The 27277-nt window shown below is 50.8% G+C and overlaps 1 protein-coding gene across 8 annotated transcripts in view; it reads left to right on the forward strand.

Moving 5' to 3' along the window:
- The first annotated feature begins 21564 nt into the window (after positions 1-21564).
- Positions 21565-27277, forward strand: part of CAMK2B (calcium/calmodulin dependent protein kinase II beta) — an 84663-nt gene continuing 78950 nt past the window's right edge. For 2 of the 8 annotated variants that reach the window (XR_005053807.2, XM_036990942.2), the window contains exon 1: positions 21566-21956. Coding sequence is in view for 7 of the 8 variants with exons in the window: in XM_036990942.2 (XP_036846837.1) it covers positions 21892-21956 (65 nt within the window). In the remaining variant the exon portion in view is untranslated. Of the gene's footprint in view, positions 21957-27277 lie in introns of all 8 variants that reach the window. The other 6 variants (XM_036990939.2, XM_036990940.2, XM_036990941.2 and 3 more) reach the window with 5 other exon arrangements.

Below are 27277 nucleotides of genomic sequence, written 5' to 3' on the forward strand. Positions count from 1 at the left end.
CCCACTTGCTGACCCCCTGAGCAGGAACCCCCAGTGTCCACACCGGCCAGCCTGGAAGGCACAGAGCAGGGGAAGGGTGGGGAGAGATGTGGGGCACCCACAGTTAGCCCAGGGGCTGTCCTCCCCACTGGGACAGACAACCCCGGACACATTTCTGGGAATAACCTGACTTCTCACTAAGCTAATTACAGACTCGAGGGAAGCTGTGAAGTGCTGTGTGTGCCCCTCGCCAGGCTGTGCCAGTGGCTGCTGCGCATGAAATCAGGTGAACATCGGCATGGCCCATGGCCCGCTCTGAGCCCACTGGTCCGGGGCCCCAAGCCTGCGAGCAGCATGTGGTCTAATGACGTGTGATCCCATGTACCTGCCGTCATGGGCTCTTTGTGGGCTTGCTGCCTTCACCTGCTGCCACAGCCCTGCACCACACCATGCTGTTGAGGGAGTGGGTGTAAACAGAAGTACGTGTCTCAGAGGCCGGTTCTCCCCTCAGTGTGCTTCCGCACCAACAGTGGTAGTGTTTGTTAACAAGAGTCCCCTGGACACCCAAAGACGGGGGTCAGTTCCTGCGTTGAGCTGCTGCAGACACTCACGTGCAGGTTTCTACTGTGAGCACCTTTTCGTGTCTTCAGGGAAAATGGCTGAGCGTGCAATTGTTGGGTCACATGTTAAGAGCATGTGTGACTTTGTAAGAAACTGTCACACTGGTGTCCAGAATGGCTGTACCTTTCACATCCCACCAGCTTCTCTGTGTACCCCCATGTCTGGTGCTGTGACAGACGGAAGAGCAAACCCCGCAGTCCCTGTCCCCAGCCTCCAGACCTGTGAATAGGCCATGCAAAGGGGCAGGGACACAGACAAGAGTGACAGGATTAATTATTGGCCCTAAAATCAGTGTTCTGGGTTACCTGGGGGGACCTGATGGTGATCACAAAGGCCCTTCCAATGTGACAGAGTCAGTGTCCAAGTGGTGCTGGGAGCCTGGCACCTCTGAAGTGGGGAGGTGGGAGGGTGAGGAAGACGTTCTACACAGAGCTGCTGGAGGCCATCCCTGTGACCTGTGGGTGCCTGCTGGTTTCACCCGTGGGCAGTTCACTTCCCCTGGGTCTGACCCCGGAAACAGCTGTACACGTGTATCTTCTTGGGTGGTCAAGTCTCTAGGTCCCAGTGCCAAGGTGGGGCCTTTCCACAGCACGAGCAGGGTGGCCAAAGATTCTTCTTGGTTCTGACACTGCCTGCCTAGGGGAACTGTCAGACACCATAGGTGAGGGCTCAGTCCTGCCAGACTGCCCATCGCTGTGCCAGATACCCAGGTTGCACCTGCACCTCCCTCTGAATAATGCCGGCAGGGTGGAGGTTCCCCGACCCTCCCCTGCCCTGGGTTCCATTGATCTGCTAGAGTGGCTCACGGGATCCAGGGAAGCACTCCCGTTACCAGCTTACTAAGGATGCAGGTCAGCAGCCAGAGGATCCACAGCACGAGGGTGTTTACCATCATGTAATGTCCATCTCTGTCGCAAACTACGTTCTTGCTCTGAAACCTATATTAACTTAATATAGCCACTCCATAAATAGTAGATAATTTAAAATTTTATTTTTTGATAATGTTTACATGATAAATCTTTTCCCACCCTTTTACCTTCAGTCTCCTTTGAGGTGAGTTCCTAATAGACAATACAGCTGGGGCGTGCTTTTCCTCCCTTCTTTTAATTGGTGCACTTAGACTGTATATATTTAAAGTAATTATTGTTGTTAGTCTGCCATTTTCTTATTTGCTTTGTTTCTTTCCTTTACTTCTTATTCCTGTTTATTTTTCCTTCTCTTCCTGTGGATCTCTTGAACCTTTTTCACAATTCCACATTATTTGTAATGTTTTTTAGCGAATTCCCTTGTATAGTTTTTTTAGTGGTTAGGTATTTCCATATATATTTATATATATCTGTGTGTGTGTGTGTGTGTGTATGTATATATATGTATAAAGCATGTCACAGTCTACTGGTGTTCACATCTTGTCATTCTGAGTGTAGAGACCTTACTTCCACTAATGTCCCTGTACCCTCCCAAATTTTAAAATATCATTGTCTTTTAGTATTTCCTCCACATTGAAGAACCACATCAAACCATGTCAGAATTTTTGCTCTAGCCATAAAATATGATTAAAGAAACTTATGAAGAGTGGTGCACATGGTGTATGTGGGTCACGGGGAAGACAGTGTAGCTCAGAGAAGACAAATAGGGACTCTGTGGCATCTTACTACACTGGTGGACAGTGACTGCAATGGGGTATGGGGGGGCACTCAATAAGGGTGAATGTAATAACCACATTGTTTTTCGTGTGAAACCTTCATTACAGTGTATATCAACGATACCTTAATAAATAAAAAAGAGAGACTCATGAAGTGAAGTCTGTTATGCTGCCTTTGTTTTACCCTTTCCATTGTTCTTTCCTCGATGAAGGTTCTGCTCTTCTTTCGGAGAGTCTCCCTTAGCCATTCTTTAAAAATTGGTCTGATAGCACCAAGTTCTGTTAGTGGTCTTCATCTGGGAAATCCCTTATTTCTCCTGCATTCCTGAAGGATGATGTCACTGGGTGTCGGGTTTGCAATTGACCTTTCTTTGCTTTCAGCACTTGAAAGGTACCTTGCCCCTCACTTCTGACCACTGTGGTTTGTCATTCGAATGGCATTCCTTTATGAGTAATGTATCATTTCTATCTGACTATTTTTCATATTTTTTTTCTTCTTTATCTTTAGTTTTCAGAAGTTTAATCATGATGTGTCTTGGTGTGAATCCAGGTTTTTCCTGTTGGGGTTTGCTCAGCTTCTTAAATCTGTAGGTTTATGTATTTCGTTAAAGTTGGGATGTTATTGTTACTGTTACTGTTCCCTAGATCTCTGAGGTTCTGTTAACTTTTCTCTCTTACTCAAAATGAATAAACTTTATTGATTTGTCTTCAAGTTCACTGATTCTGTCTTCTATCATCGCCATTCTACTACTGAGTCCATCCAGCAAGGGTTTTAATTTGGTTAGTGTACTTTTCAGTTGTATAATTTTTACTTTATAGAATATATTTTTAATATAAAAAAAAACATACTTCTTTGCTCAGAATTCCCATTTTTTCATTTGTTTCAAGAGAATTTGTAACAGCTTGGTGAAGCATTTTCATGCTTTGAAACCCTAGTCTGATAATCCCAACCTCTGGTGTGTCTTGGCACTGGCATCAGTTGATTGTCTTTTCTTGTTCTAGTTGTGGTTTTCCTACTTCTGGTTTGGTGAAGAATTTTTTTTTTGTATCCTGGCTGTTATGTTAGAACAGTCTCAGTCCCATTTAAGTCTTCTGTTTTAGCAGGCAGCCCTCCTTTTTAAGTAAACATATGGGTTCTGGCCTCTTTTTGTGGCAGGGAGACCCTGGGGCCCCGTGATGCCACCTCCCTAGTGTCTGGAGAGCAGAGCACCTGCTCCATGGGCCTTCCCTCTCCTGTCCTGTTGGCTGTTTGGGCAACACCTACTGCTGGTTCAGGCTGAGGCCTCTGTGCCCAGCCCAGGGCACACAGGAATAAGGGGAACCCAGGGATGCACAGCATGGTATCCTTGAGTCCTAGACCCTTAGAGATGCCATCTGCCTTCTCTTCCAGTGTTCAGGGATCTTTCATGGGCGTCTGTTGGATTATGTCCAGTAAGGAGAAGCTGGAAAGTGAGTCTGCGCCATCCTGTTCTGGAGCTGGAAGCCCAGATTTGGAAGGTTTTCCCATTACAGTTTTTTCTATAGAACCAGGAGCACTGAGGGACCCTAGATGATGGCAGATGGCAGCCATATGAACTGCACTGGCACTTTAGCTGTGGAACGTTCTGGTCATTGTAGGGGTAGCAAGAGGACAGGCAGTGGTGTGAGGAAGTGGTCCAGAGCCCCCTGTGCACCACCCGGAGGAGGCCTCTGGCCCTGTAGAGCCCTCCATTGGATGGGGCTCTGCGAAATGCAGAGGCTCTGGGCTGTGGGGACAGGTGGGGAGCAGGCCCAGAGCCTCTGCGTCTGGCACCATCCCAGGCATCCTCATGGGCCTGGCGGTTGACTCTGGAGCCTCTCAGGTTTCCCCTCCCCCAGGGCTTGGAGAAAAAGGGGAGGCAGAGACAGGCACGGGGCCAAGAGGAGCGTCTGGCGGGGGCTGGATCTCCAGGTGGTGCTGTGGGGGCCCAATTCTCTCAGCCATTCCAGTCCCAGGATAAAAATACCGGTTTGCAAAATCAGCTGCTAATCTTGTTGCTAGGCAGAGCTCAACTCCAGAATTGCCATTCTGTGCTAAGTTTGGCTGAACAGCTTTTCCTGGGAATCATACTCTCAGCGCAGGCCCAGGTCTCAGAGGTGCACAGGGAGACAGGCTCCTTGTCTTTAGCAGGAACAGATAGACAGACAGGGATACATATCACACCAGAACTCTGGAGGGGCCAGGGACTGGCCAGGTGGGCTGGGGGCTGTGTGTCCCAGCAGAGGTCTTAAGGCCAGAGGATAAGGCAGACAGTAGCCAGGACGCGATCAAGAGAACCTTCTTGCAGAAATAATCCCACTCTCACCTCGTCACTGTGGCCTCTGCATAGGACCTGATCCAGCAAAGGGGACCTACAGGGACTGAGCCCTGAGGGACAGGGGAGGGGCCAGGCAGGGCTCCGAGGTGGAGTTTCCCACCACTCTGCACAGCAGGGCTGGGGCTGCTGATGTGGTCACAGCATCTGAATGCCTAACCCAAGTGCCTGGCAGGTCTGTAGTGGCCAGATGGCTGCTGAGGGGAGGGACAAAGGGCTGGCTGGCTTCTCAGGCCTCTGTGCCCAGCCCTGGTCCTATGCCACCCCACTGACCCGGGGAGGGGATCCCACCAGGCCTCTGCATGACCTCGCAGACCTCCCAGGGGCAGTTTTAGGGCCTCCCTCACCCTTCCTCCAGGCCTCACCCTGCTTGGAGGCTACAAATCCAGAGGGCTCAAGGCCCTCTGGGCATGGAGGGGAGCCAGAGCTTCCCAAGCAGAGGCCCACCAGGCCCCACGCAACAGTGGTGCCAGCCAGACTGGCTCTGGCCCTCTACTCCCAATCCTGGTCACACCAGGGGCAGGCAGGGGTGTCTGTCAGCCACAGTCCTCACTTGGACCCTGCACCTTCTCCTTTCTGGCTCTTGTTGTCAACATCGTCCACCCAGCAAGACCACAGAGGGGGCCTCTCTAGGGCCCCTGCTGACATGCTGCAGGGGTGCCAACACCCTTGCCTGCCCCCCAGGCCTCCAAGTGCAGGAAGGGCTGGGCCCCTGTGGCCTCGCTGTCCAGGAGCTTTGCTGTGCTCTGCACAGAGAAAACGTCCCATCCCCTCTTGCCACCCCTACAAAATACCCACAAAAAGGCCTGTAACTGGCTAGTACAAATCTGGGCTCTGAGAAGCTGTCCACACCAGTGCTAAAACCCCAGTTGGACCCCAAGGTGGGCTGGTCAACAAATGGCCAGCGGGAGCCCTCAGACACCTTGTCGGGGGGCTGGCTGAGTCCCAGCTCCTCCCTCCGGACTCTGCCTTGCCTTCTGGGGCCCGTCTCCCCTCCAGAGCAGTGGGACTGGGGCTGTGCTCTGTGCCGGTGACTGACTTGCCAGGATTAAGAAACTGACAGCTGTGTTTAGGCTTGGGGCCCAAGTGGGAGAACAATTCATGAAAGAAGATCTTTTATTACCTAAAGTGTGACACTGTGGAAGAGAAAAATTCTGGGCCTGGACTGTATTTGATTTATCATGAGACCCTGCATACAGTACAGGAGTCTGGCCAGTGGCCATGGGAGGCCGTGGGAGGGCACCATGTTTGCCCCCCTGGAAGAAGGAGGCGGGCTGCTAAGTCGGTCCTCCTCCTATGAGCCGCCAGCTGTTCTTTCTGTTTACTTGTTTTAATAACAGCTTTATTGAAGTATAATTCACAGCATAAAATACATCCCTTTGAAGTACACAATTCAGTGGTTTTTAGGGTTCGCACAATTATGCAGCCATCTCTGCTAAGTTTAGAATGTCCTCCTCAGCCCCCACAAAATCCTTAGACCATCAGCAATCACCCCACATCCCTGCCTCACATCCCCAGTCACTAATCTATTTTCTGTCTCCAGCAATTTGCCTGTTTCTGAGGATGAAATTGGACCCTACCTCATGCCATACACAAAAATGAACTTAAAATGGGTCAATAACCTAAATAAAAGAGCTAAAAGCATAAAACTGTTAAAACATCAATCTTCACGACTTTGGATTTGATAATGGCTTCTTAGGACACCAAAACACAGGCAAACAGAAGAAAAAAATAGAAAAAGTGAACTTCATTAAAATTAAAATTTTGTGCATCAGAAGACATTATCAAGAAAGTGAAAATACAACATACAGAATGGGAGAAAATAAGTTTGTAACCAGAATACAGAAAGAACTCCCACAACTCAATAGCAACACCACAAACAATCCAACTGAAATAAGGGCAAAGGACATCAGCAGTCATTTCCTCGGGGAGATGCACAGATGGTCAGTAAGCACGTGGAATGATGCTCGAGGCTAGTCAATAGGGATATGCAAAAGCTACCATGGCAGGTTTATTTCACATATACTGGAATGGCTCTTTTTTAAATTAAAGTATCATATTGATATACCATTTTATGTTGGTTTCAAATAGACAACACAATGGTTCAGCAGTTAAATCCTCACCCCCTCCAGTGCAGTCACTGTCTGTCAACATAGTAAGATGTTACAGAATCATTAACTGTATTCTCCGTGCTATACCATCACCATGACCAGCCAATATTGTGATTGTGACTTATTTTGCCCCTTTATCTCTCTCTCCCTCCACCTACCCCAGACCCCCCCCCTTGGTAACCACCAGTCACTTCTCAGTGTCTGTGAGTCTACTGCTATTCTGTTCCTTTTGTTTTGCTTTGTCTTTATATTCCACAAATAAGTTATTTGTCTTTTTCTGCCTGACTTATTTCACTGAGCATAATACCCTCTAGATCCACCCATATTGTTGCAAATGAGAGGATTTCCCTTTTTTATGGCTGAATAATATTCCATTGTATATACATACCACATCGTCTTTATCCATTCATCTACTGATGGACTTCCATATCTTGGCTATTGTAAATAATGCTGCGATAAACATAGGGGGTGTATATGTCTTTTTGAATCAGGGATCTTGTTTTCTTTGGGTAAATTCCCAGGAGTGGAATTACTAGGTCAAGTGGAATTTCTATTTTTAGTTTCTTGAGGAACCTCCATATTGCTTTCTACAATGGTTGCACCAATTTACATTCCACTGACAGTGTAGGAGGGTTCTTATTTCTCCTGATGGCTCTATGTTTTTATAAAATGAAAATAAGTGTTGGAGAGGATGTAGAGAAATGGGAACTCTGATGTTGCTGGTGTGGAAAAGAGTGTGGAGTTTCCTCAAAAAGTTAAACAGGATCACCACCTGGCCCAGAAATTCCACTTCTGGGCACATTCCCAAAGAACTGAAAGCAGGGGCTCAAACAGATGTTTGTATGCCCATGTTTGTGGAAGCATTACCCATAATAATAGCAGAGGTAGAAATAATGGAAATGTCCATCAACTAATGAATGGATAAACAAAATGTGGTATGAATACGAGGCAATGTTCTTCAGCCATAGAAAAGAAAAGAATGAATTTCTAACACATGCAACAACATGTATGAACTTTGAAAAATGCTAAGGGAAATAAGCCAGACACAAAAGGACAAGTTTTATATTATTCCACATATCTGAAATACCTAGAGTAGGCAAATTCATAGAGACAGGAAGTAGACCAGAGGTTACTAGGGTCTGGTGGTGGGGAGGGGAGGGGGAATTATTACTTAATGGCTACAGAGTTTCTCTTTGAGGTGACAAAAAGAGTTTGGAAATAGATAGCGATGATGGTTACACGACATTGTGAATGTACTTACTGCCACTGAATTGTACACTTAAAAATGGTTGAAATGGCAAATTTTATGTTACATGTGTATTTTATCATGATAGAAAAAACAAAATTTTTTTCCCATGTATTTAGGCTCCAGTGGGTGGACAGATTGCCAGGACAAGTTAATTTACCTCTCTAAGCCTTAGTTTCCACATCTGTAAAATGGGAACAGACATATTACCATCTCATGAGATTGATGTAAAAATCTAATAATATAATAACTACTTAACATAGAGTCTGGCACATAATATGGGCACTATAGAAAGGGAAGCTATCATCATTATTTTATTATTTTTCCTCTGTCCAGACACATGTCCAACTTTATGTCATTTATAAAATGATCTTTCCTTGAATTTCCACTTCCACTCTGGTGGGGCACTTGGACAGACCACAGTCTCCCAATAAGAATAATTTGAAAGTCCAGGCAAGGAAAAATGTGTTTAAATCATCAACCAGCTGCAGATGACCAGGAGCTGAGGAGCCAGGTTTCCAAAGAGAGAATTAGAGAGAGGTGAGCTGGTGTTTGCACACCACTTGCCCTCCAGGCCCTCTGGGTTCTGACTTAGGCAGAGAAGCTGAGCCTAGAGCTAGTAGTGCTAAGCGGCCAAGAAGCCAGATTTATTTTCTCTTCACCTTTACTTTTGAAGGATGCTTTTGCCACAGCCTTCTATAGAATTCTAGGTTGGTAATTATTTTTTCCAGGTCTTTAAAAATGTTATTTTATTCCCCTGTGACTATTCATTTGTGTTGAAAAAGTTTGCTATGTCTGGCTGTTCCTCTTTTGAAGCCCTTTTGTAGTTATTTCTTTTTACTCTGGCTCCTTTTAAGACTGTCTTTGTATTTACCCTGTTTGGGGTTCATCTTGATCTGTGGACTGATGGTTTTCATTTGTTTTCAGTATTATCGGCCACCATATCTTCTTGTATTTCTTGTGTCCCCTATCTTTCTCATCGCGGGACTCCTGCCATGCGTGTTTAGAACCTCTCACAGGCCCCAGTCCCTCCTACCTGCAGTCTGTGTGCACCAGCTTTGGCTTCTCCTGTCCCACCTGTGCCACCCCTTCCTCTAATCCTCTTCATGTCCGTTGTGAACCCATTGACTATATCTGGAGGTCAATTATTGTGTTTTCAGCTCTAGAATTTATGTATGTGTGTGTATTTTCTCTAGTGAAAGTCTTCATCTTATCATCTGTTTTTCTTTAAAATATTAGTAGGGTTATTTAAAAGTCTGTCTGATAACTCCAGTACCTGTCATCTGAGGGCTTTTTCCTGGAAGGTCTGGCAATTTTAACTTGAATGTTGATATTGTCCCTGAGAAATTGTAGAGGTTGTGGATGCTATTGCCATTCTCCAGAGAGGGTTCTCACCATTTGGGGGCAGCTGGAGTGCGGGCAGACTATCTTAATCTAGGTACATGAGGCAGGACTGCAGTATGTATATCTTTGGCTCATGCCCATTCCTAGGATGTAGCCCTCCCCAAGCCCCACTCAGACCCTGGGATCCCACTTTTGTTTCTTCTTAAGCGTGAGATTGTTGAAAACTCCACTCAGCTCCTCACTGACTTTCTTATTTGCTTCTCAGCCTCCCACCACATGTATCAACATTCATGTAAATGCTTCAGGGGGATGAGACTTTGGGGCTTCCAGCCTCCTGAGTCCTGGCTGTTTTGCCAGCACTATAGTTACAATTTTCTACTCTTCTCCATGAATTGCTGAAGCTCTGCTGGCTTCTTTGCCTCTTAGCACATCCAGTGGCGATGGAGTTGATCATATGGTTAAGCCGTAAGTTTTAACTCACTTTAAAATATTAAAATTACTCTTATCATATCCTGGTAGTAGAGGGAACTTTCTTATTCCGTTAGAATGTCTACAAAAGTCCTTCTTCATGATGACATACTAAAAACTTTCCCTGGAGATTCAGAGTGAGGCAAGGGTATCTGTAATCACCACTGCTACTCAACATCAACCAGAGAGCTTGGCCAGCACAGAGGCGAGAAGAGCAAGAAGTCAGAAGAAGTAAAATAGTCATTACTCACAGATGACATTATTGTGGACAGAGAATAGCCAAAAGAATTTCAGGCACCTTACTAGAATTAATGTGCGAAATTAACAAAGTTGTTGGCTATAATGCAAATATTTAAAAATTTTTATATATACCAGTAACAACTAAAACATATTTCAAGAATTATCACAGTCATATTTGAAAAACGTCAACTATCTAGGAATAAGTGTAACACAAGGCATGCAAAACCTCTACACAAGAAACTATAAACTTTACTGAGGTAAATTTTTTTTTTTCAGGAAAAAATTTTTTTGATTATTTTCTTAGTATGTACCCTTAATATCATGTGATAAAACTAAACTGGACCTTTATTTCTGTGATCCTTTTCCCATAAACCTACAACCCCAGTCTTAACAGTAGAAAAACATCAGACAAATTCCAACAGAGGAGATTCCTATAATATACCTGGCCAATACTCTTTGAAACTGTCATGGTCATCAAAAACAAGGAAGGCCCATATTTTACTGAGGTAAATTAAAGTACACCTGAATAGATGGAAGACATATACCATATTCATGAATTGGAAGATACAATATTGAAATAATTTCAATCCTCTGCACCCTGAATAAAGTAACCACTCCCCCAAGATGTCAGCATCTGTGTGTGAAATTGACAAGCTGATTCTAAAATCTATCTGAAGTTGCAAAGGAGGAAGAACAGGTATGAATTGCAGGAGAAGAAAGAGCAGAGCTGAAGGGCTTGTGCCCCAGGCATCAGACTCAGAGCAAAGCTGCTGTGATTACCCTGACAGCCCTGGTCCTTGGTCAAGGCCAGACTATAGATCCATGGAACTGAACAGAGTCTAGAAGGAGGCCCACACATGTATGACAAACATAGCGCTTATAAATCAGAAGAAGAGTCTTTTCCAAACTTAACTGCTGGGTGAATTGGGTACCTGCATGGAAAGAAGTCTTAGTGCCTCCTTTACACACCTGATTCCTAAGAATTGTACAACTAGATCTGAGGCATTAACAATAAAGCTGTAGGGAAAAAAAATATCTTTATGACCTTGGGGATAGGTAGCAATTTCTTAGATAGAATATAAAAAGCACAATGCCATTGAAGAAAATAATTGATCAATTTGAAATTAAGAGCTTATATTCGTCAAAGACCATTAATAATGTGCAAGAGAATGAAAAGGTAAGCCACAGAATGGGAAAAGACATTCGCAGTGCAGCTATCTAACAAAGGACTCTGATCTAGGATATATAAAGAACTTCTACAAATGAATAAGGAAAAGACAAACAATGAGTTTAAAAAATGGGGTAAAGATGAACCAAACTTCATGAAAAGGGACATCCAAATGGTCCAAAAATACATGAGAAAGTGTTCCAGTTACCAGGGCAGTGAAAGTTAAGAGCACAGTGTAACGGCCACCTGGATGGCCAAAAATCCTGCAATGCCAGTCCTTATTAGTGGGACTGTGGAGCAGCTGGGATTCAGGTTGTGTTCTTGGGAATGTGACTTGATACAACCACTTTGAGAAATTTGGCAGTGTCCACTAAAGGGAGGCACATTCACCACCAATAGCCCAGAAATTCCAGGCCTGGGTCTTTGCCAGTGTAAATGCACACCTGTGTCCTGAGATGTGAGTAAGGGTGTCCACAGTGCCTGATGGGCGCATGACCGGAAATATCACTACAGTGGATACACTGCTGTTCCCAGACACAGAAGCGTGTTTGAAACACAGACATGATACTGAAGAGAAAACCAAACACACAAGGAAATACTCTACAGTTCCAGCTGTTTGAGCCTCCCATGCTGTGGCTGCTGCGAGGCTGGAGGCCAGGCATGCAGGCCTTGTTCTGTCTCTCCGCCTGGGTGCTGGGTGAGGCAGTGGTGTATTGCATCTGCATGCCTGTGACTTGTGTGCTCTCTGTATATATATTACACTGCAGTCAAAATAATTATTAAAATCAGCCACCTTCTTGGGCCTTTGATCCATTCTCTTGCCCTCTTGTCCTCGTTCTTGCCCAGAAAGCTGTTTATTTTTTTAATGTCTAATTTTGAAATAATCTAAAATTCATGGAAACGTTGAGCTCCACTCTTCCACGAAGTTCCCCAGTTGTTAGCATTTTACTCCATTTGCCTTGTTCTCTGTATTCATGTTTTTTTCTGGCACATTTGATAATAAGCTGTAGGGACAATGCTTCACTATCCCCCATCCATGTGCAATGCCAGGGTCCTCTCATGTAAACACACAGCAAAACTGTCAGAATCAGGAAATAAAACCGGCCCCAGTCACTCTCAGAGGTACACCATGCCTGTTGCCCACAACGTCCTTCGTGAGCTTTGCGTTTACTCCAGGATCCCATGTTGCATTTAGCTGACTCATGTGTGCAGTTTCGTCACACCTGGACATCCTCTGTCTTCTTTGCCTTGTAGGCCTTGTTGGTCTGAAGGGGTCAGGCCAGCCACTTTGTGAATGTCTTGTTTTGCTTCCGTGTTTGCCTGCAAATGAGGCCAAGGTAGCGCTGTGGTAGGGCTAGGATGGGCCTGCCACATGTCACCCCACGGCTCTCCCTTCCTCCCTTTAGATGGGAGTTCCTGTCTGTGCCATTCTTCCTGGCCCCAGGGCACAACCTGTACTATATTGTGGGCCTTCTGTCAGCAAATTCTCACAGTTCTGTTTATATGAACGTCTTTACTTTAACCTTGTTTTTAGGGATGTTTTCAGTGGATGAGAATTTCTGGGTTGACAGCTTTTCCTTTCAGGACTTTGGTTATGTCATTTCACTGTCACTGGGCCTCCATCACTTCTGATGAGAACTCAGTAATAATTCTGGCAATGGTCTGCCCATAAGGAAGGTGTCTTGTTTCTCTGGCTGCTTTCAGTATTTTCTTTGATTTTTCAGAACCATGTGTATCTGGTGTGTTTCTCTTCATACTACTCTGACTGGGGTTTGTGGAGATTATTGGATATGTAAAAATGTTTTTCATCAAATTGGAAAGTTTTTGATCACTGTGTTTTCAAATACTGGAGTCGGCCTCAACTTGACACCATTTCTTCTGAGACTCGTCACCTGTGTGTGGACCATTTGGTATGGCTGCCTTCCCCTCAGCCCTTGTACTCTAATTTTCAGATTGAACCATTTCTCCTGGTCTGTTTGTATATATATTTCTTCCACTTGTGGGCTGAGATTTCCGACTCGTTCACTCATTAAGGCCACATCTCCCTTGATTCTCTGAACTACCTGCGCGAGGGTGGCCGGGTGTCCTGGGTTCAGTCTTATCTCTGCAGACGGCTTTCTCCTTGCCTGGAGGTCACATCTTTCTGTTTCTTTGTACACCTAGTTGTTGTTTTTTTAATTGAATACTGGACATTTTGCTAATATGTCCTAAAACTCAAGATTCTGTTAACTTCCTCTGAAGAAGGTTGACTTCTTTTTGTGGGTAGTTCAGCCATTGGCTGATGGTCTGAACTTGTCTAGGCTTGCTTTTGTGCTGTTACGATACGGCAAATCCTGGAGAATCCTGGGTGTTTCCTAAGGGCCCATGACTTGGCACAACCCAAGACTGCCGTGTGTGCACAGCTCTCCAGCTAAGGGCTCCCAGGCCCACAAGGAGCTCCAGGGCCAGCCCGAGGCTCCCTCTGGTCCCTTGTCCTGCCTGCACACTCCTGCTTCTCCTGTTCCAGCCCTGTCTCTGCTTCGTCAGGTCACTATGACCCCTGTGCCACAGCCAGGAGTTGTTCTGAGGCCAGAACCGCGCAGTCACATGTTGTCTGGCACTGTCTGCCGCCCATGGCCAGAAATGAGTTCCATGCGTTTTATCTAGTTTTGTGTTTACTTATGGTGGAAAGGCTAATCTGATACCAGCTAGTCATTGTCTAGAAGTGGAAGTGACAAGTCAGATTCTTGACAGATAAGGCAGTGCTCTGTCCCCCCAACACCCTCCTTGCACACCGGCCACTGGCCTCCCTCTCAGTGACACTTCTCTGCCTGGAAAAGTCTTGGCATTGGCACCCAGGCTGCTCTTCCCTCCTGGCCTCTCACCCTCTGCCTGCTGCTGCTCACCTCTGACCCTTCCTCTTCAGACTGTCTCCTAGGTAGTGGCTTCCCCTGCAGACCCATAACTGAGCCCTTTCTCCCCTCCTGGTGACATTCACTAGGCGGTGGCTCCTACTCCTCCTTCCCGTGATGGCCCAGTGCTGCTCCTGCAGTTCTCATCTTTGCTCTGACCTGTGGGCCCTCCCCACCCCCCATCTCCAGGGGGGCTCTCCCGTACACCCCTATGGGAACTCAATGCCTTTACCCCCAACATGCCCCTCTCTCTGGCCCTCCCAACCCTACTGTCCACAGCAGGAGTGTGGCCCTCAGCAGTTTCCCTTGGGGGTGTGGGGACTGGGGAAAGGGGAGGTCCAGAGGACTCAGGAGACCCTGGGTCCTGAAGAGGTCAACAACTGCAGGCAGCCCTGGGAGCAGCCGTTCTGATGGGCCCCAGCTGGGTGGAGCTGCTCTGTCCAGCAGGCCCGGCCTGAGGCAATGTGAAGGGCAGCCTGCCTGGATGACCCTCAGGGCTGCCCTGAGGCTGCTTAAGCGGCTGACATCACCTGACTGCTGGTGGGGGCCCAGCTGAGGCCCCGCCCTCCGGCTGCATGGAGGGTCTTAGTAGTCCTCTGCTTCAGGGAGCCCCCAAGCCCAGGTGGCCTGCAGGGAATGGGGACGGGGTTTGGGGCCATGCGTTTTATGCAAAGCTGCTTCTGACCACGGAAAGGCTGACTGCAAGGGGAAGAAGGGTCCTGCTCTACAGGACCCAGGCCTGCTGACCTCCTCCCTCTAACCACCCTCAGGACCCCTGTGTGATGACTGTCAGAGCAGGGGACCCTGAACATGGGGGCACCTCAGAGGAGGGCCAAGGGAGTTTCAGCAGGACAAGGAGCGTGGCCCTCCAGGGGGAGTTTCAAGTGTTACCTCCCCTCCTCCAGTGACCGCGCCTCTATTTCTGTAGAGGAGGCCGTGAACTACTCTGAGGTAGGCGTGTGTCTCTGGTGTGAAGGTCCGTGGTCTGAAGTTTGGATTCCATCTCGGAGGCTTTGCAGGGGCGCTATGCCCCCTGCTTGCTCACCTGCCCCCAGGCCAGGTAAGGCACATGGGGCTATCTCCACCCCCTCACTTCTCCACCCTCCATGCCCCAAGTCCTGCTTGCGCCGGGCATGGGTGACGGTTGGGAGGGCCTCCCTGGTGACTCTGACTCCGGCTGTTCTCCTGCCAGCCAACACTTGTGAGGAGTGCATGCCTCAAGGCCCTATGATTATGGTTGCTGTGTGCAAACTGCCTTATATTTGGTTCCTCCCCATGCATGAGGCTCTTGTCTCCCTGGAGCTCTCCCTCCCCACAGGTCACATGGCTGGCATCTCCATCCCCTCCTCTCTGTATCTGCCAGGCTAGTCCCTGGGGTGGGGTGGGGGTGATCTGGCTTGTTTCTAGTTTTCTCAGTTAGAAACAGCACCACTGTGCGTGTCTTCATTACAAATCCTTCTTTTCTCCAGACCTGAGTAACTGAGCCCCACAGGGCACCCAGGCCCCACCAAATGCACAGAGCCCTTCCCGCATCCTGGCGCCTGCCACCCAGGCACGGTCTCTCGCCATGCAGGGGGATGGAGGGCATGGGGCCAGGTCCTTCCAGGCTCACAGGCCTGAGGAAAACGAAAGAATCAAAGGGGAGTTGCCTCTGTGGCTGGCGCTCTCTGTCCCCAGCTGAGGGCCCGGTGCCCTGGGTCCTGGGGGGCTTGGGGCTCAGGGCCCCACCCAGGGCTGCCGGCCTGTCTGCTTTCCCTTCTTTCCCATGCTCTCATTTTCTGGTAGAAGAAATAATCATAAGCGAGAACAGTCTTGTGCAAAGTTCACTACAGTCTTTCCATTTCTTCTATGGCATTTTACTTTGAGTCAATATAAGTCATTTATATTTTCCTAGAAAAACTATGACTTCAACTATGTTTTTCCATTTTTTTGTAAAAACTTGTGCATAGTGTCATTTATAGTCTTATTTCATGTTTGTCTGCCTTTTTGTACCTATGTTTAGGGATTTTGTTATTGACCAGACCTGCCAAAAGTTTCTCCATTTTACTGCTGAAAATTTTTTTCACAGGTGTAGTTCTTGGTATCACTGATCAGGGGCTGGCTGCCTCTCATTCACCGATTCCCATTTGGTCTCATCCAGCTCAGCACTTTCCATTTCGTGGGGTCCTTGGTTATTTCTCCTGTCTCCATCGTCTTGTTGGGCTGGTTTCCCGCTGGTCGGGCCGCACCTCTGGCTGGTGTGCACAGCGCTCTCTCCTGTGTCCTTTTGTAGGTCTCCTTGCTGAAGTCCCCATAGTTTATAATGTGAATTTCCTGCAAGGTAGATTTATGGCTCCCGTAGTTTATGTCTGATTTCATTGCACTGTTGTCACTAATTTCTGCTCTTGAGATTTGCTTTGTCTCCTGATACTTGCCGATTGCTGGGACTGTCCCGTGTGACTGAGAACATGTGTGCTCCTCAGTTGGTACCAACACCAGAGGAACTGGCATGTAAATTACTTTTACATAAAAATGAACCGATTTTAAGTTTGCTAAGTTTTTGACAAATGTATACACTTGTATAACCACCAAAAAATATAGAACATTTCTACCATCCCAGAAAATTCCCTCGGGCCACTCCAAGTCAGTCCTGGTGCTATGCCAGCTTCTGGGCACAGGCACTTTTCTCACTTCCCTTCCCATGGATTGGCTCTGGAATTTTGCAGAGGAGACCTGCAGTATGTACTCTCTGTGTATGGCATCTTTTGCTGCGTTGTGGCCCTGAGAAGCTCTGCCTGTCGTCGTGAGTGTGGGCCGTCACTCTTTTTCATTCACAGCAATTTGCATACCTGCACTTCTGCATGTGGGCTTGATGCTGCTCCAGTTTCCACTATTATGAACATTCTTGTGCTTGTGTTTCTTTTCGGGGGGCTGCGTGTGACTATCTGAGAGAGGAATTAGCAGTTGTATGGAAGGTATTTGTTTAGCTTTGTAAGAAATGGCAAACAGTTCTCCAAAGTGGCTGTGCTATATTTAAGCATTTTCTCCCTCAGTGTTCCCACCTGCTCGGCAGTAAAGCCTGGCATCCATCACAGTGCAGAGTCTCCTGACCGAGGGCAGAACTGGAGGCTCACAGCCCTGCTGTGTCAGCAGCCCGGGGCTATATAGACAGGGGACCCCTGAGACTGACACCCACAGAGCTGAACTGTGGGTGTCCCACTGAAGAAGAGGTGAGATGTGAATTTGGGATGGGGGTGGCCTCTGATGCTTGGCCTTGCATGTGACTCGCCAGCTCTGTGCAGTCACATGATTAGATTGTGGCCGATGGGTAATTGGGGAGGGTCATGTGGCAAAAAGCTGCCCACTGCCCACTGCCCATCATCTATTTTGCTACTAGTACAGCTACTAGGAATGTGGATGTGGTGGCTGGGTCTCTGTGTTGAAGCACTGGGACAAGGGTCAGCCACCCATAGCAGAACTGGAGACAGCCTGGGTCCTGGGGAGCTGAGCAGCCATGAGCACCAGGGGTGCTACCTCTGGGTGTCTGGGGAGAAGAGAACCAGTCTCTGTTTTGTGTAAGTCCCTGGCTCATGTGCACTGTGTCTGTCTTGGGAACCCCAGGCCTACAGCCAGTCCCACACTTCAGCATGTCCCCTGTGTTTCAGGAGGGAGGGTGGGCACAGAAGGGGCTTGAGTGTAGGATCATGCTGGAAGGCAGTTTCCATGACAACAGGTATTCACGTGAGGGAAGTACCAGCGGGGAGCACTGGCCCCTCCTGGACATTTAGGACACCAGTGTTCTGTCGGCTGCTCCGTTAACCTGAGCAGATGATTAATGGAGACACCTGGTCAAGCTGCTTGGGACAACACCTGGCTTTCTGGGATGCAGGGTCTGAGGCATCTCCAGGAGGGCTGACAACCAAGAGAGATATGGTGGAGCTGGACAGAAGAGGCCACCACCTGAGGGCTGGGGAGGGGGCCCCAGACAGCCAGAGGCTTGGGAAAGGTACTGGGAGCAGGGCTTAGCCCGACCCTCAGCAGGGGTCCCCACAGAGCCGACTGGGAGTAACATCCTCTGCCCAGACAGTTCTTCCCACCTCGTGCTTGGCTGCCTAGTGAGAAAGAAGGCTGGGGGGGTTGTGCCTCACATCCTGGGCTGAGCTCCTGCACAGGCCTGAGATGCGCCCATGTCCAGGGGCTTACTGGTTGTCTTTATTACTTAGCTTGTCTCCTCCGGGTGACTCAGACTCCCTGAGAATTCTCAGCTGTCAAGCAGATGAACAAACAACAGAGTGCGGAGTCTTGCGGACCTTGTCTGCCTTCATTTCAGCCATAGGGCCTTTGCACACACAGCTGCTATTTCCACCCACAATGCTCTTTCCCTCATCCCCTCAAGGCTAGCCCCACTCTGTCAGTCAGATCTCAGCTTAAGTGTCCCTTCCTCAGAGAGGCCTTCCCTGGGCACCCACGCTGAAGTTGCCACTCTGACTCTCTCTAGCAAATCACTTTGTTTTTAAATCTATGTAGAGCAAATATCACTACTAAATGTCTTCTTGGTTGTTTCTTGTTGTTCTTGGCATGAGCCTGGGGAAGGCAGCAACCTTGTCCACCTCACTCTTCGTGTGGCCTGGGTCCTGGGCAGAACTTTGCATAAAGCTGGCACAGTGTACTGCACGAACAAGATCAGTAGTCACACTTGAGCAGTGTGAAGTGGTGAAAGGCACCAGCTATAAAGTCAGGCAGACATGGATGCCAATATTGGTTTTGCCACAGACTAGCTGAGTGACCTGAGCCCAGTTACAGAGTCCTGTTTTCTCATTATAAAGGGAGGCTAACAATCACCCCTATCTTGCAAGATGCTGAAAGGTTTATTTGAAGTAGTGGGTGCTTGACTTTTAGAAGAGTTTCTAATATGTACTGATATACTGTAAATGATAGCTATGGCCTTAATCATCACCATCACCACCTCCACCACCACCACCACCATCACCACCACCGCCGCCATCACCAGTACCACCATTGCCACAACCATCACTGCCACCACCACCACCATAGCCACCACCTCCACCACCATCACCACTGCCACCGCCACCGCCATCACCAACACCAACACCATCACCACCGCCACCACCACTACCACCACCATCACCACCCCCCAACATCACCACTATTACTGTCATTTCCCCATATGTTTGGTACAGTGTCCTGCATGGGCTGCCATGTCAAGAGCCAGATGATTGCTGATTCATGGACTGGGGTCCTCCTGCTCTGGGGAACCTCAGCCTGCTCTTCCAGGCAGATGGCTGGGCCTGGGTGAGTGGAAGTGACATTTCTCCCATGACAGCACCTCTGGAAGTGGGGACAGGGCAGGCCATGGCTTTCCCTGGGAGAATGAGCCCCATGTGCAGAACTCTGGGCTCTGCAGGTGTGATGCTTATTGCCATGGTAACTGTCCTAACAATAGCCTCCCAGAATGATATTTCCCACACCCGCCCAGCTGCCACCTGGGAGGGAGAGCCCTCCAGGCTGATGAGAGCCAGCTAGAGAGGATAAGGGGTGGTAGAGGTGGGGGTGACGTGGGGGCGTGGACAGGGGAGGGCCCTTCCTGGAAGAGGGGCGGGGCTGCCAAAACCAGAGGAAAGGGCTTCTGGGGCTGGGACTCCAGAGCTACACTGGCAGCCCTTCTCCCTTTCATCTTTCCACTGTGTGGGGAGGAACCCTCTGGGCTGAAGGTGGGAAGTAGGTCCTGTGAGGAGGGTTTTGGGTGAGCTGTGTAGCAGGCAGTGTATCGGTCCCTTTGGTAGCTCACCCAGTCCACAGTGTGGCATCCTTGTCACCCTGCCCTCCCACCCTCCTTGGGGTTGCTCTGCTTAGTGCCTTCAATGCTTCAGCCCAGAGGGGGGCTGCCCAGGGGACCACTGGTTCTCAAATCTCACCCTTTGGTGACCCCAACTTCTTATGGAGCCTTGATCCTGGGAAGTCTCCCATGAAATGGAACAAGTGGCTCCCTTTGGAGAAGCTCACAGAGAGGCCCCAGTGCTTAGTAGTAGGACCAGTGAACCTGAGCAGGGGAGGTTCAGGAAAGGTGGGCTAAGGGGACTCAGTGCACACATTGCACAGCACCTGGGTTCCCTCTCAAAAGTGCAGGCAGATGTTCAATAGTGTACTCTTGAGATGTTTTCGCAGGAACTCAGACCTATGAGGCAGGCTACCCACAGTTCACATCGCAGAGGCAGATGGTTGGAGCCAAAGACCGGACTAAGTCCTGAAACCATCCCCCGTCACCTCAGCACTGGCTAGTCGGAAGAGCGTGCACACGCTGCTCACATGCCCTGCAGCCCTCACACATAATTTTGCCTTAAAAGCCCCTGTTTGTAACCCAAAGGGAAGTCTGGGATTCATGTATGTCCCGCTGGGGACTTGCCTTTACCCAAAGTGTTCCCAGTGCAAGTTGGGTTTGCAAAACCACTCTGGCTGTGGACTGATCACCACCTGGTCTAATCTGCCTGACAGCTGTGTACCAAAGTCATCCTGGTAGGGGAGGCCCTGGCTGCCCCCACCCCAGAATCCCTTCATATGATCCTTTATCCAGGAAACATTTACTGTGACTTCTGGGGCCAGGGTGGCCACCAAGGTGAGGGACATGAGCAGGACAGGCCCAGACTGTACCTGGAGAACCCACTGTGCACTGAATGGCTCGTGTTAGGGCAGCTTCTCAGCCCAAATCCAGAGCTGGCTTCTGAAACTTCCTTCCTCAGGCTCTGCCCAGAGGTACCCTGGCCCTTCAGAGAAGTGGGGAGGTGGCAGGAGGCCACTGAGGGATCCTCACTGGGTCTGAAGTCTTGTTCCAGAAGGAGCCTGGGTAGGACCTTGGGAGAAGGCTCTTTGGTGGGATATGGGGTCTGCCCAGACTCTCCTGACCCCTCCTTCCTCTCTCCTCCTCGGCTCCAGGGTCACTTTAAAGATGGACCCTCTTTTCCCAGGCCAGAGCAGGAGGCAGGCAGGTGGTGGAGGCCTGCGGGAGAGAAGACTGTGTCCCCTACCTGGGCGGAGTCTGTGAGGGAAGCCTTTCTCTCCCTGGCTGTGGGCCTGAAGTCCAAACGCAGAATCCTGGGACTCCTGTTCTAAACACCCCAGCATCCATTCCGGGGGGCACTGAGCCCATGCCTGAGCCTGGAGCCCACCCCCAGTGAGTCCCGCAGTGTGCATGCTTCTTTGAGTGACTCCTGTGCAGCTCTGCCAGGGGACTGTACTGTGTAGATGTGCAGAGGTGGAAACAGCAGGATGGGTCCAGCAGAATCTCCTCCCGGGATGTGGGGGTGTGTAAGAAATGAGTCCGGTGGAGAGCGGTGCCCAAGACGAGGGGGGTCATCACGGAGAGAGGTGGTCGGGTTCATTGTGTGTAGTCGCCCGTATGTGCCGGCGGGTCGCCAGCAGGAAGTGGAGAAGCCGGATTAGGCGGTCGGTGCATGGGTGCCGGCGGTGTACGGGCGCAGCGGGGGTGGGGAGCGCGTGCGGGGCGCATGTGCGTGTGCGGGGCGCGTGTGCATGTGCAGGAAGTAGATGTGGGTGCGGGCGCGGGCGCGGGGCGCGTGCAGAGGGCGTCGGACCGCAGACCGGCGGGGCGGCAGTGACAGCGGCGCCCGCGCTCCCCGCGCGTAGGTGTGCGGCGCGCTCCTGGAGAGGACCGAGCGCGCGGATCTCGCGTGCGCTCGCCGCCCGGCGCAGCCCAGCCCGGCCCCCGCCCGGCGCTGCGAGCCAAGGTGTCGCCCGCGCCCGCGCCGGAGTCGCCGCCGTGCCCGCGAGCGGGAGCCGGAGTCGCCGCCGCCGAGCGAAGCAGAGCGCACGCCGACCCGGTCCGTCGCCGCCATGGCCACCACGGTGACCTGCACCCGCTTCACCGACGAGTACCAGCTCTACGAGGATATTGGCAAGTAAGGGCCGCGGCAAGTGCTGGCCGGGCGGGGGCCCGGAGACTAGGACCCTCCGCGCCGCGGGCTCCGGGCGCACTGCGGCCCCGCGCGCCCCCGCTCTTGCCGCCTTGGGGCCTGGAGCGAACGGCCCCGCGCGGCCCTGACCGCAGGTCCCGGGCCCGGCCGCTGGTCTCGGACGCGCCCAGCCCTGCCCGCAGGAGGCCTCGGGGCATAGGGCTAGGCACGGAGGGGGCGGCAGCAGGTGCCCGGGGCGCTGGGCAGACGTGACGCATTTGGCGGCGGGAGGTCAGGCAGTAGCGGCGCGCGGGGGCGGCCGCGGGGCCTAGAGCGCGGGAGATGGGGCGGCCCTGGCCAGGGGGTCGCCCAGCCGCTGCCGCGCTGTCAGCACCCCCACCCGAGAGACGGGCGCGGGGGCGGCGGGACCTGTTCCGCGCCTGCTCCTCCGCGTGGCTCCTTCCGCGCGGGTGTGGTGGGGGCTGCCTGCTGCTCTTTGGGCCGCGTGGGAACAGTCTCTGCCGTGGGTCCCCCAGGTTTCCCTAGATCCTCTGGAAAGAGGAACCCGAAGAGTTAGGGGTCGAGGTCAGGGAGGTTGGACCAGGTTACTAGGCTGGAGGGGATAAGCGGGCGAGGTGGAAAGCTTGAACGGCCCCTGTTCTCAGTGCCCTCGAGGCAGGCGGATTTCGGAGAGTTATTCGATGGAGGCGGGGATGGGGTAAGGGCTTGGGGGTTTGAAGGCTCCTTTCAGCTGGGGAACAGGTGGCTCGTGGGCTCTGCGCGCCACAGGATAGGCGTGGGGCCTCTAGGCCCGGTTCTGTCCCCCGGGTCAGAGACCCCACAGCTCCTCCTTGGCCTGCCGTTTCCTCTGTGGATCTGGGTAGCTGCGCCTGGCATCGCTCTGCCCGGCTCTGGAACTCGCGAATCCCCAGGCTCCAGCCAGAGCCCATCTTCCTCCATCCTCAGCGCTGCCCAGGGAGGTGGTTTCCTCCTACATTCTTGGCAGACCCTTGTTTTCATTTTCTGAAAAAACGTCTGTGGTGATAGCTTGTGTTGGTGATGGCTGCTGATAATTGATCAGCTGGACTGGGAAGAGCGTGGGTGCTTAATCTCCCGTTCTGGCTTCCTCTTTGGAGGGGGTCAGCCCTGGGGGCTTAGGAGCCCTGCCATTGGGGAAGCCTGTGGGGGCACGTGGGGGGCCCAGACCCTTTGCACCTAGAAACTCCTCCTCTGGTGGGAGCTGGTTGGGCACCTTGCCCAAAGGGTGGTGGGGACACCTGGAGAGCTGAGCAGAGGGAAGTGAGGGTCCAGTACACCCACAGTGTGCACTGCTGAGGCCCCACAACAAGGCCTGAAAGGTGCTTCCAGAGGCTGGCTGGGTCCTGGCCGGTGAGGATGGGATGCTGGGCCGGGGTCCTCAGCTGGGGGAGGTGGTTCTCCGAGGCAGTGGGCAGCAGTGGGAGGTAGGTCACCTGGTCTAGGTGCCCTGTTGTTGTTTGTCTGCTTGCCGAGAGCACATGGGCCCTTGTGCCAGGCACCTCTGGGTCCTTTCCTGTACATTTCCTCTGCCCTATGCTCACTCCGCTGACCCTCCTTTACAGTTCTGTGAACCTCCCTAGCTCCAGCGGCCCAAGCCCAGACCTCTGGTTCCAGCAGGGACTGGTTCCCAGGCTGCTGCCACCCACCTGCTGAGGCTTGGAGGTCTCCCACTGCCCTGGGGGGCCAGGCTCCTCCCCCGCCAACAGGAGCCTGAGCAGCTTCTGGAAGATGCTGTTGGGTGCCGGAGCAGCTGAGCCCAGGTCCTTGGCATGAGTGGGTGAGGGAGCCTAGCTGGGGTGGTGGGGGAAAGGGGCCTGGAGAGGAGGGGAATGCTCCCAAGTGTGCTGGGCCCACCCTTTGGGGCCAGCAGGGCTTTGGCTTCTTTGGGGGGCCCCCAGGTGCCAAGCCCACTGAGGGATGCCGGGGAGCCTGTGGTAGGCTGGCCTGGTTAGGGCAGGCTGAGCCAGTGCAGGGGTAAGCTGTAGCGGGGCAGGGGCAGGAGGGAGAATGGCCTGGGCTGGGGCCTGAGGGGCCCTGTGGGCCTGTTGTTGGCAGCGTCTTCCTGAGGCACAGTTGGTGCTCTTGGCCCAGATGGACTTGTCCAAGTTTATTTAAAGCTGCAGCCCCTGGCACCGTCAAGTGCTGAGCTCGCTGCCCAGGAAGGGCCGGCCACAGGCGCACAGCTGCCTGCATGGCTCTGCCCTCCCTTGCCTAGCTGGGCAGGGCTCCCAGACACCACCAAGTCCTGGGTCAAGAGCCATCTTAAGCTGGGGGTCCCCGGACAGGCACAGAGCAGGCCAGTGAAGCCCTTAGCCCAACATGGACTGGCCAGCAATGTGGTTTTAATTTTTTTGATGTTGGGTAGATTTTTAAAATGGAGAAAAATCCTAGGAGTTAAAAAATGAATACTTGTATCTGTTTTACCACGGTTTGAGAACTCTTACTCTTTTGTCATTTTGACTTTTAAGTTCTTTTTTTAAATTACAAGCAATAAATCATTATAAATAAAAGCTAAGTCACTCTGAATAGGTTCTGATGATCTGACATATGTGAGTGTAGTTACCAGCACTGAGCTGTATACTTGAAATTTGCTAAGTAGATCTTAAAAAATTACCACCGCACACACACACACAAGTAACAATGCATTGCCCTGTTTTAACTAACCTTAAGGTGGGAACCACTTCACCCCATAAACAAGTGTATCCAAGCTGGCCTTAGCCTTAAACTGACACAATGTTAACTTGTCAATTATGGCTTCCTAAAGTTGGAAATCAAGGAACCATTCTCCTCAACCTGTCATATATTTGGAATTTTTCCTTCCAGAATTACTGGTTGATTTACCACAGAGATAAGTAACCATAACTAATGTATAGGAGTCTTGGGGTTTTCTTTTTCATAAAAATCTTCAACTTGTATTTTTCCTCCACTTGGCCTTTGGCTGCTTGCATGCGTTGTGCCTGTGCTGTGGGTGCGTCACGCTGTAGCGGTTCTGTCCACGTGGAAGTCTAGGCTCTCTCCCATCCCAAGAAGGGTCCTTAGGGTTTGTTGCTGGGGTGGGTTGCTGGCCAGGGTCTCTGCTTCTTGTGTCTCCTGAGCACTCCTTCCTGGGCTCACTGGCCCCCAGCATTGGCAGATCTTTAATGTTCCACAGTTTGTCGGGCAGGAAGAGGTGTTTGTGTTCAGGTTCCTGAATCTTCCATTTTGGGGATCATCTCCTTTAGAGCGTGGGTGATCTGCCTCCAACAAAGTAGCTCCTGGAAGGTTTTGGATATAATTCAGGGGTCTCTGGACCCCTCCTCTTGGGGCAAGGTGGGTTCCATTGTAATAGTGCCTAAGGCACATATCACTTTGAACATCTGATGTTGTTGATTCAAGTTCACCAGGAAGCCTACCTCACGTCCATGTTACAGACATAGACCGGCAGCTCAGGGAGGGCAGGAACTTGCCCAGCAGCAAGCAGGGGCTCTGCCCCTCCAGCTTCCCCCACCTTGGGAGCTCCAGTGCTGACCTTGGTGTGTCTGCAGCTCCATCCAGTGTCCCTTGGGCAGGGAGCAGACCCTGTCCTGGGGTGTGGCCCTCGGGGCCTCATCCATGTAATGGTGTGTCAGCATACTCACCTAGTGAATAGCCTGCTTGATAACAGGTAAACTTGGGCATTCAGAGCCCAGCGGTGGTCATTGTCCTGAGATCTGCAGTTGTTGCAGGGGAGAGAGGCCTGGGATGGAGGACCACCATGCTTGAGCATGTTCTGCCCCAGGGCCTTTGCTAGTGCTCTCCCCTCTTCCTGACCACAGCTTATTCCTCCAGCTGCTCAGCGAGGCCATCCAGACCTGTGCCCGCTTTCTACCCCACCTTCCCACCTGACCCCCAGCTTCTGTCTTTCCCTGGCTCCTGGTACCATCTGACAGGCTGGCAGCGCTCTGCACGAGGGTGGGGCTCAGGTCCCAGCCCACGGATGTGTCCCTCCAGGGCTTGGCCGAGGTGTGTGCTACTGAGGAGGGGTAAATGAACCAGGCAAGCCTCTGTCTACTGGGCTTGCCCCCCAGATGCAGACTTGATTCCTTAATGTAGGGTATTTAGAAAAGAAGTCTGCCTGCTGAGATTGCTGGGAGATGGGCAGAAGGGACACTAGCTTAGTTACTAGGGAATGGTATTTTTAAACCATAACCTACTTTGCTGAGAGCTAAGAATATATCTCGTGCTCGCTACCTGCACTCTCTCTCCTGGTAACAGTCGCTAGTGGTTAAATGCTGCTTATTACGTTAAAAAACGTGTGGGATCTGTGCAGTAGGCTCTGTAATCAACCCCAGTTTGCCAGGAGGTGGCCTGAGACACTGGACACTCCCTCCAGGCAGAGGCTGCAAGGGTGCAAGGGGCCAGGGTCAAGGCAGCAGACTCTGGAATTCACCCTCTGCTCCTCAAGGAAGCTCATGACCCTACTCTATTCTGTGCTTTAGAAATGCTGTTATTCCACAGTTGGACTTATGGCCTGCTTGTGTTCTACTCTGACCCCAGGCTTTTTGGGGTCTCCCCTTCCTTAGCAGCCACTCACCACACATCTGTGTGCTCTTACAGGTACTGCCCCATGGCTCCTTTTTGTAAAAATGTGCTTTTCTTTTATTGTTTCTCATGACAGCCAACTTTCTGTCCCCATTTGGGACCAGAAAGGCTTGAAATTTTATTCTATTGATTAGACAAATAACAAGGACAATATTGTTTTATAAAGAAAGGTCAACGCTGTTCGGGCAGAAGCTGGGGCCCTTTTACGCCTGCTGCCTTGCTCCCCAGGGAGCCTGGACTGTCTCTTCATGTCCATATAAGGAGCTGTGTATACATGCATGTTACAGTCACCTTGCACGCTGTCCTCTGGTTGTGGGTGGGTTGCTGACATGCATTCACGATGATCTCTCCATGTGGTCTTGTCTTCTGCCACGTGCCCGTTCTTGCAAGGCACAGAGAGCCATGTTTGTGCACAGTGGCCATAGTTTTTAGACCAGAGTGGGGCTGGTCTCTGACAAGCATGACAGAGGGATGCAGGATCCCGTGTTTGCAGTCCAGGTTATCAGAGGGCGTGCTCGCTGTGGATGGAGGAGGGCCTGGGGCTGGACACGAAGGTCTCTTTCAGGAAGAGGCCAGGATGCGTTCCTCTTCTTTTTTTATTTGGGGGACCCTCACACACCTAGGGGACAGAGATTCAATGTTGGCATTTTCTTTATTCTACCCTGAGAGAAATTCTAACAGAGATGCTTCCCTTAGAGGCTTATTGAGTGCCTGGCATTCGACAAGTG

The sequence above is a fragment of the Manis javanica genome, chromosome 6, assembly GCF_040802235.1.
Source record: "Manis javanica isolate MJ-LG chromosome 6, MJ_LKY, whole genome shotgun sequence".
Lineage (NCBI taxonomy): Eukaryota > Metazoa > Chordata > Mammalia > Pholidota > Manidae > Manis > Manis javanica.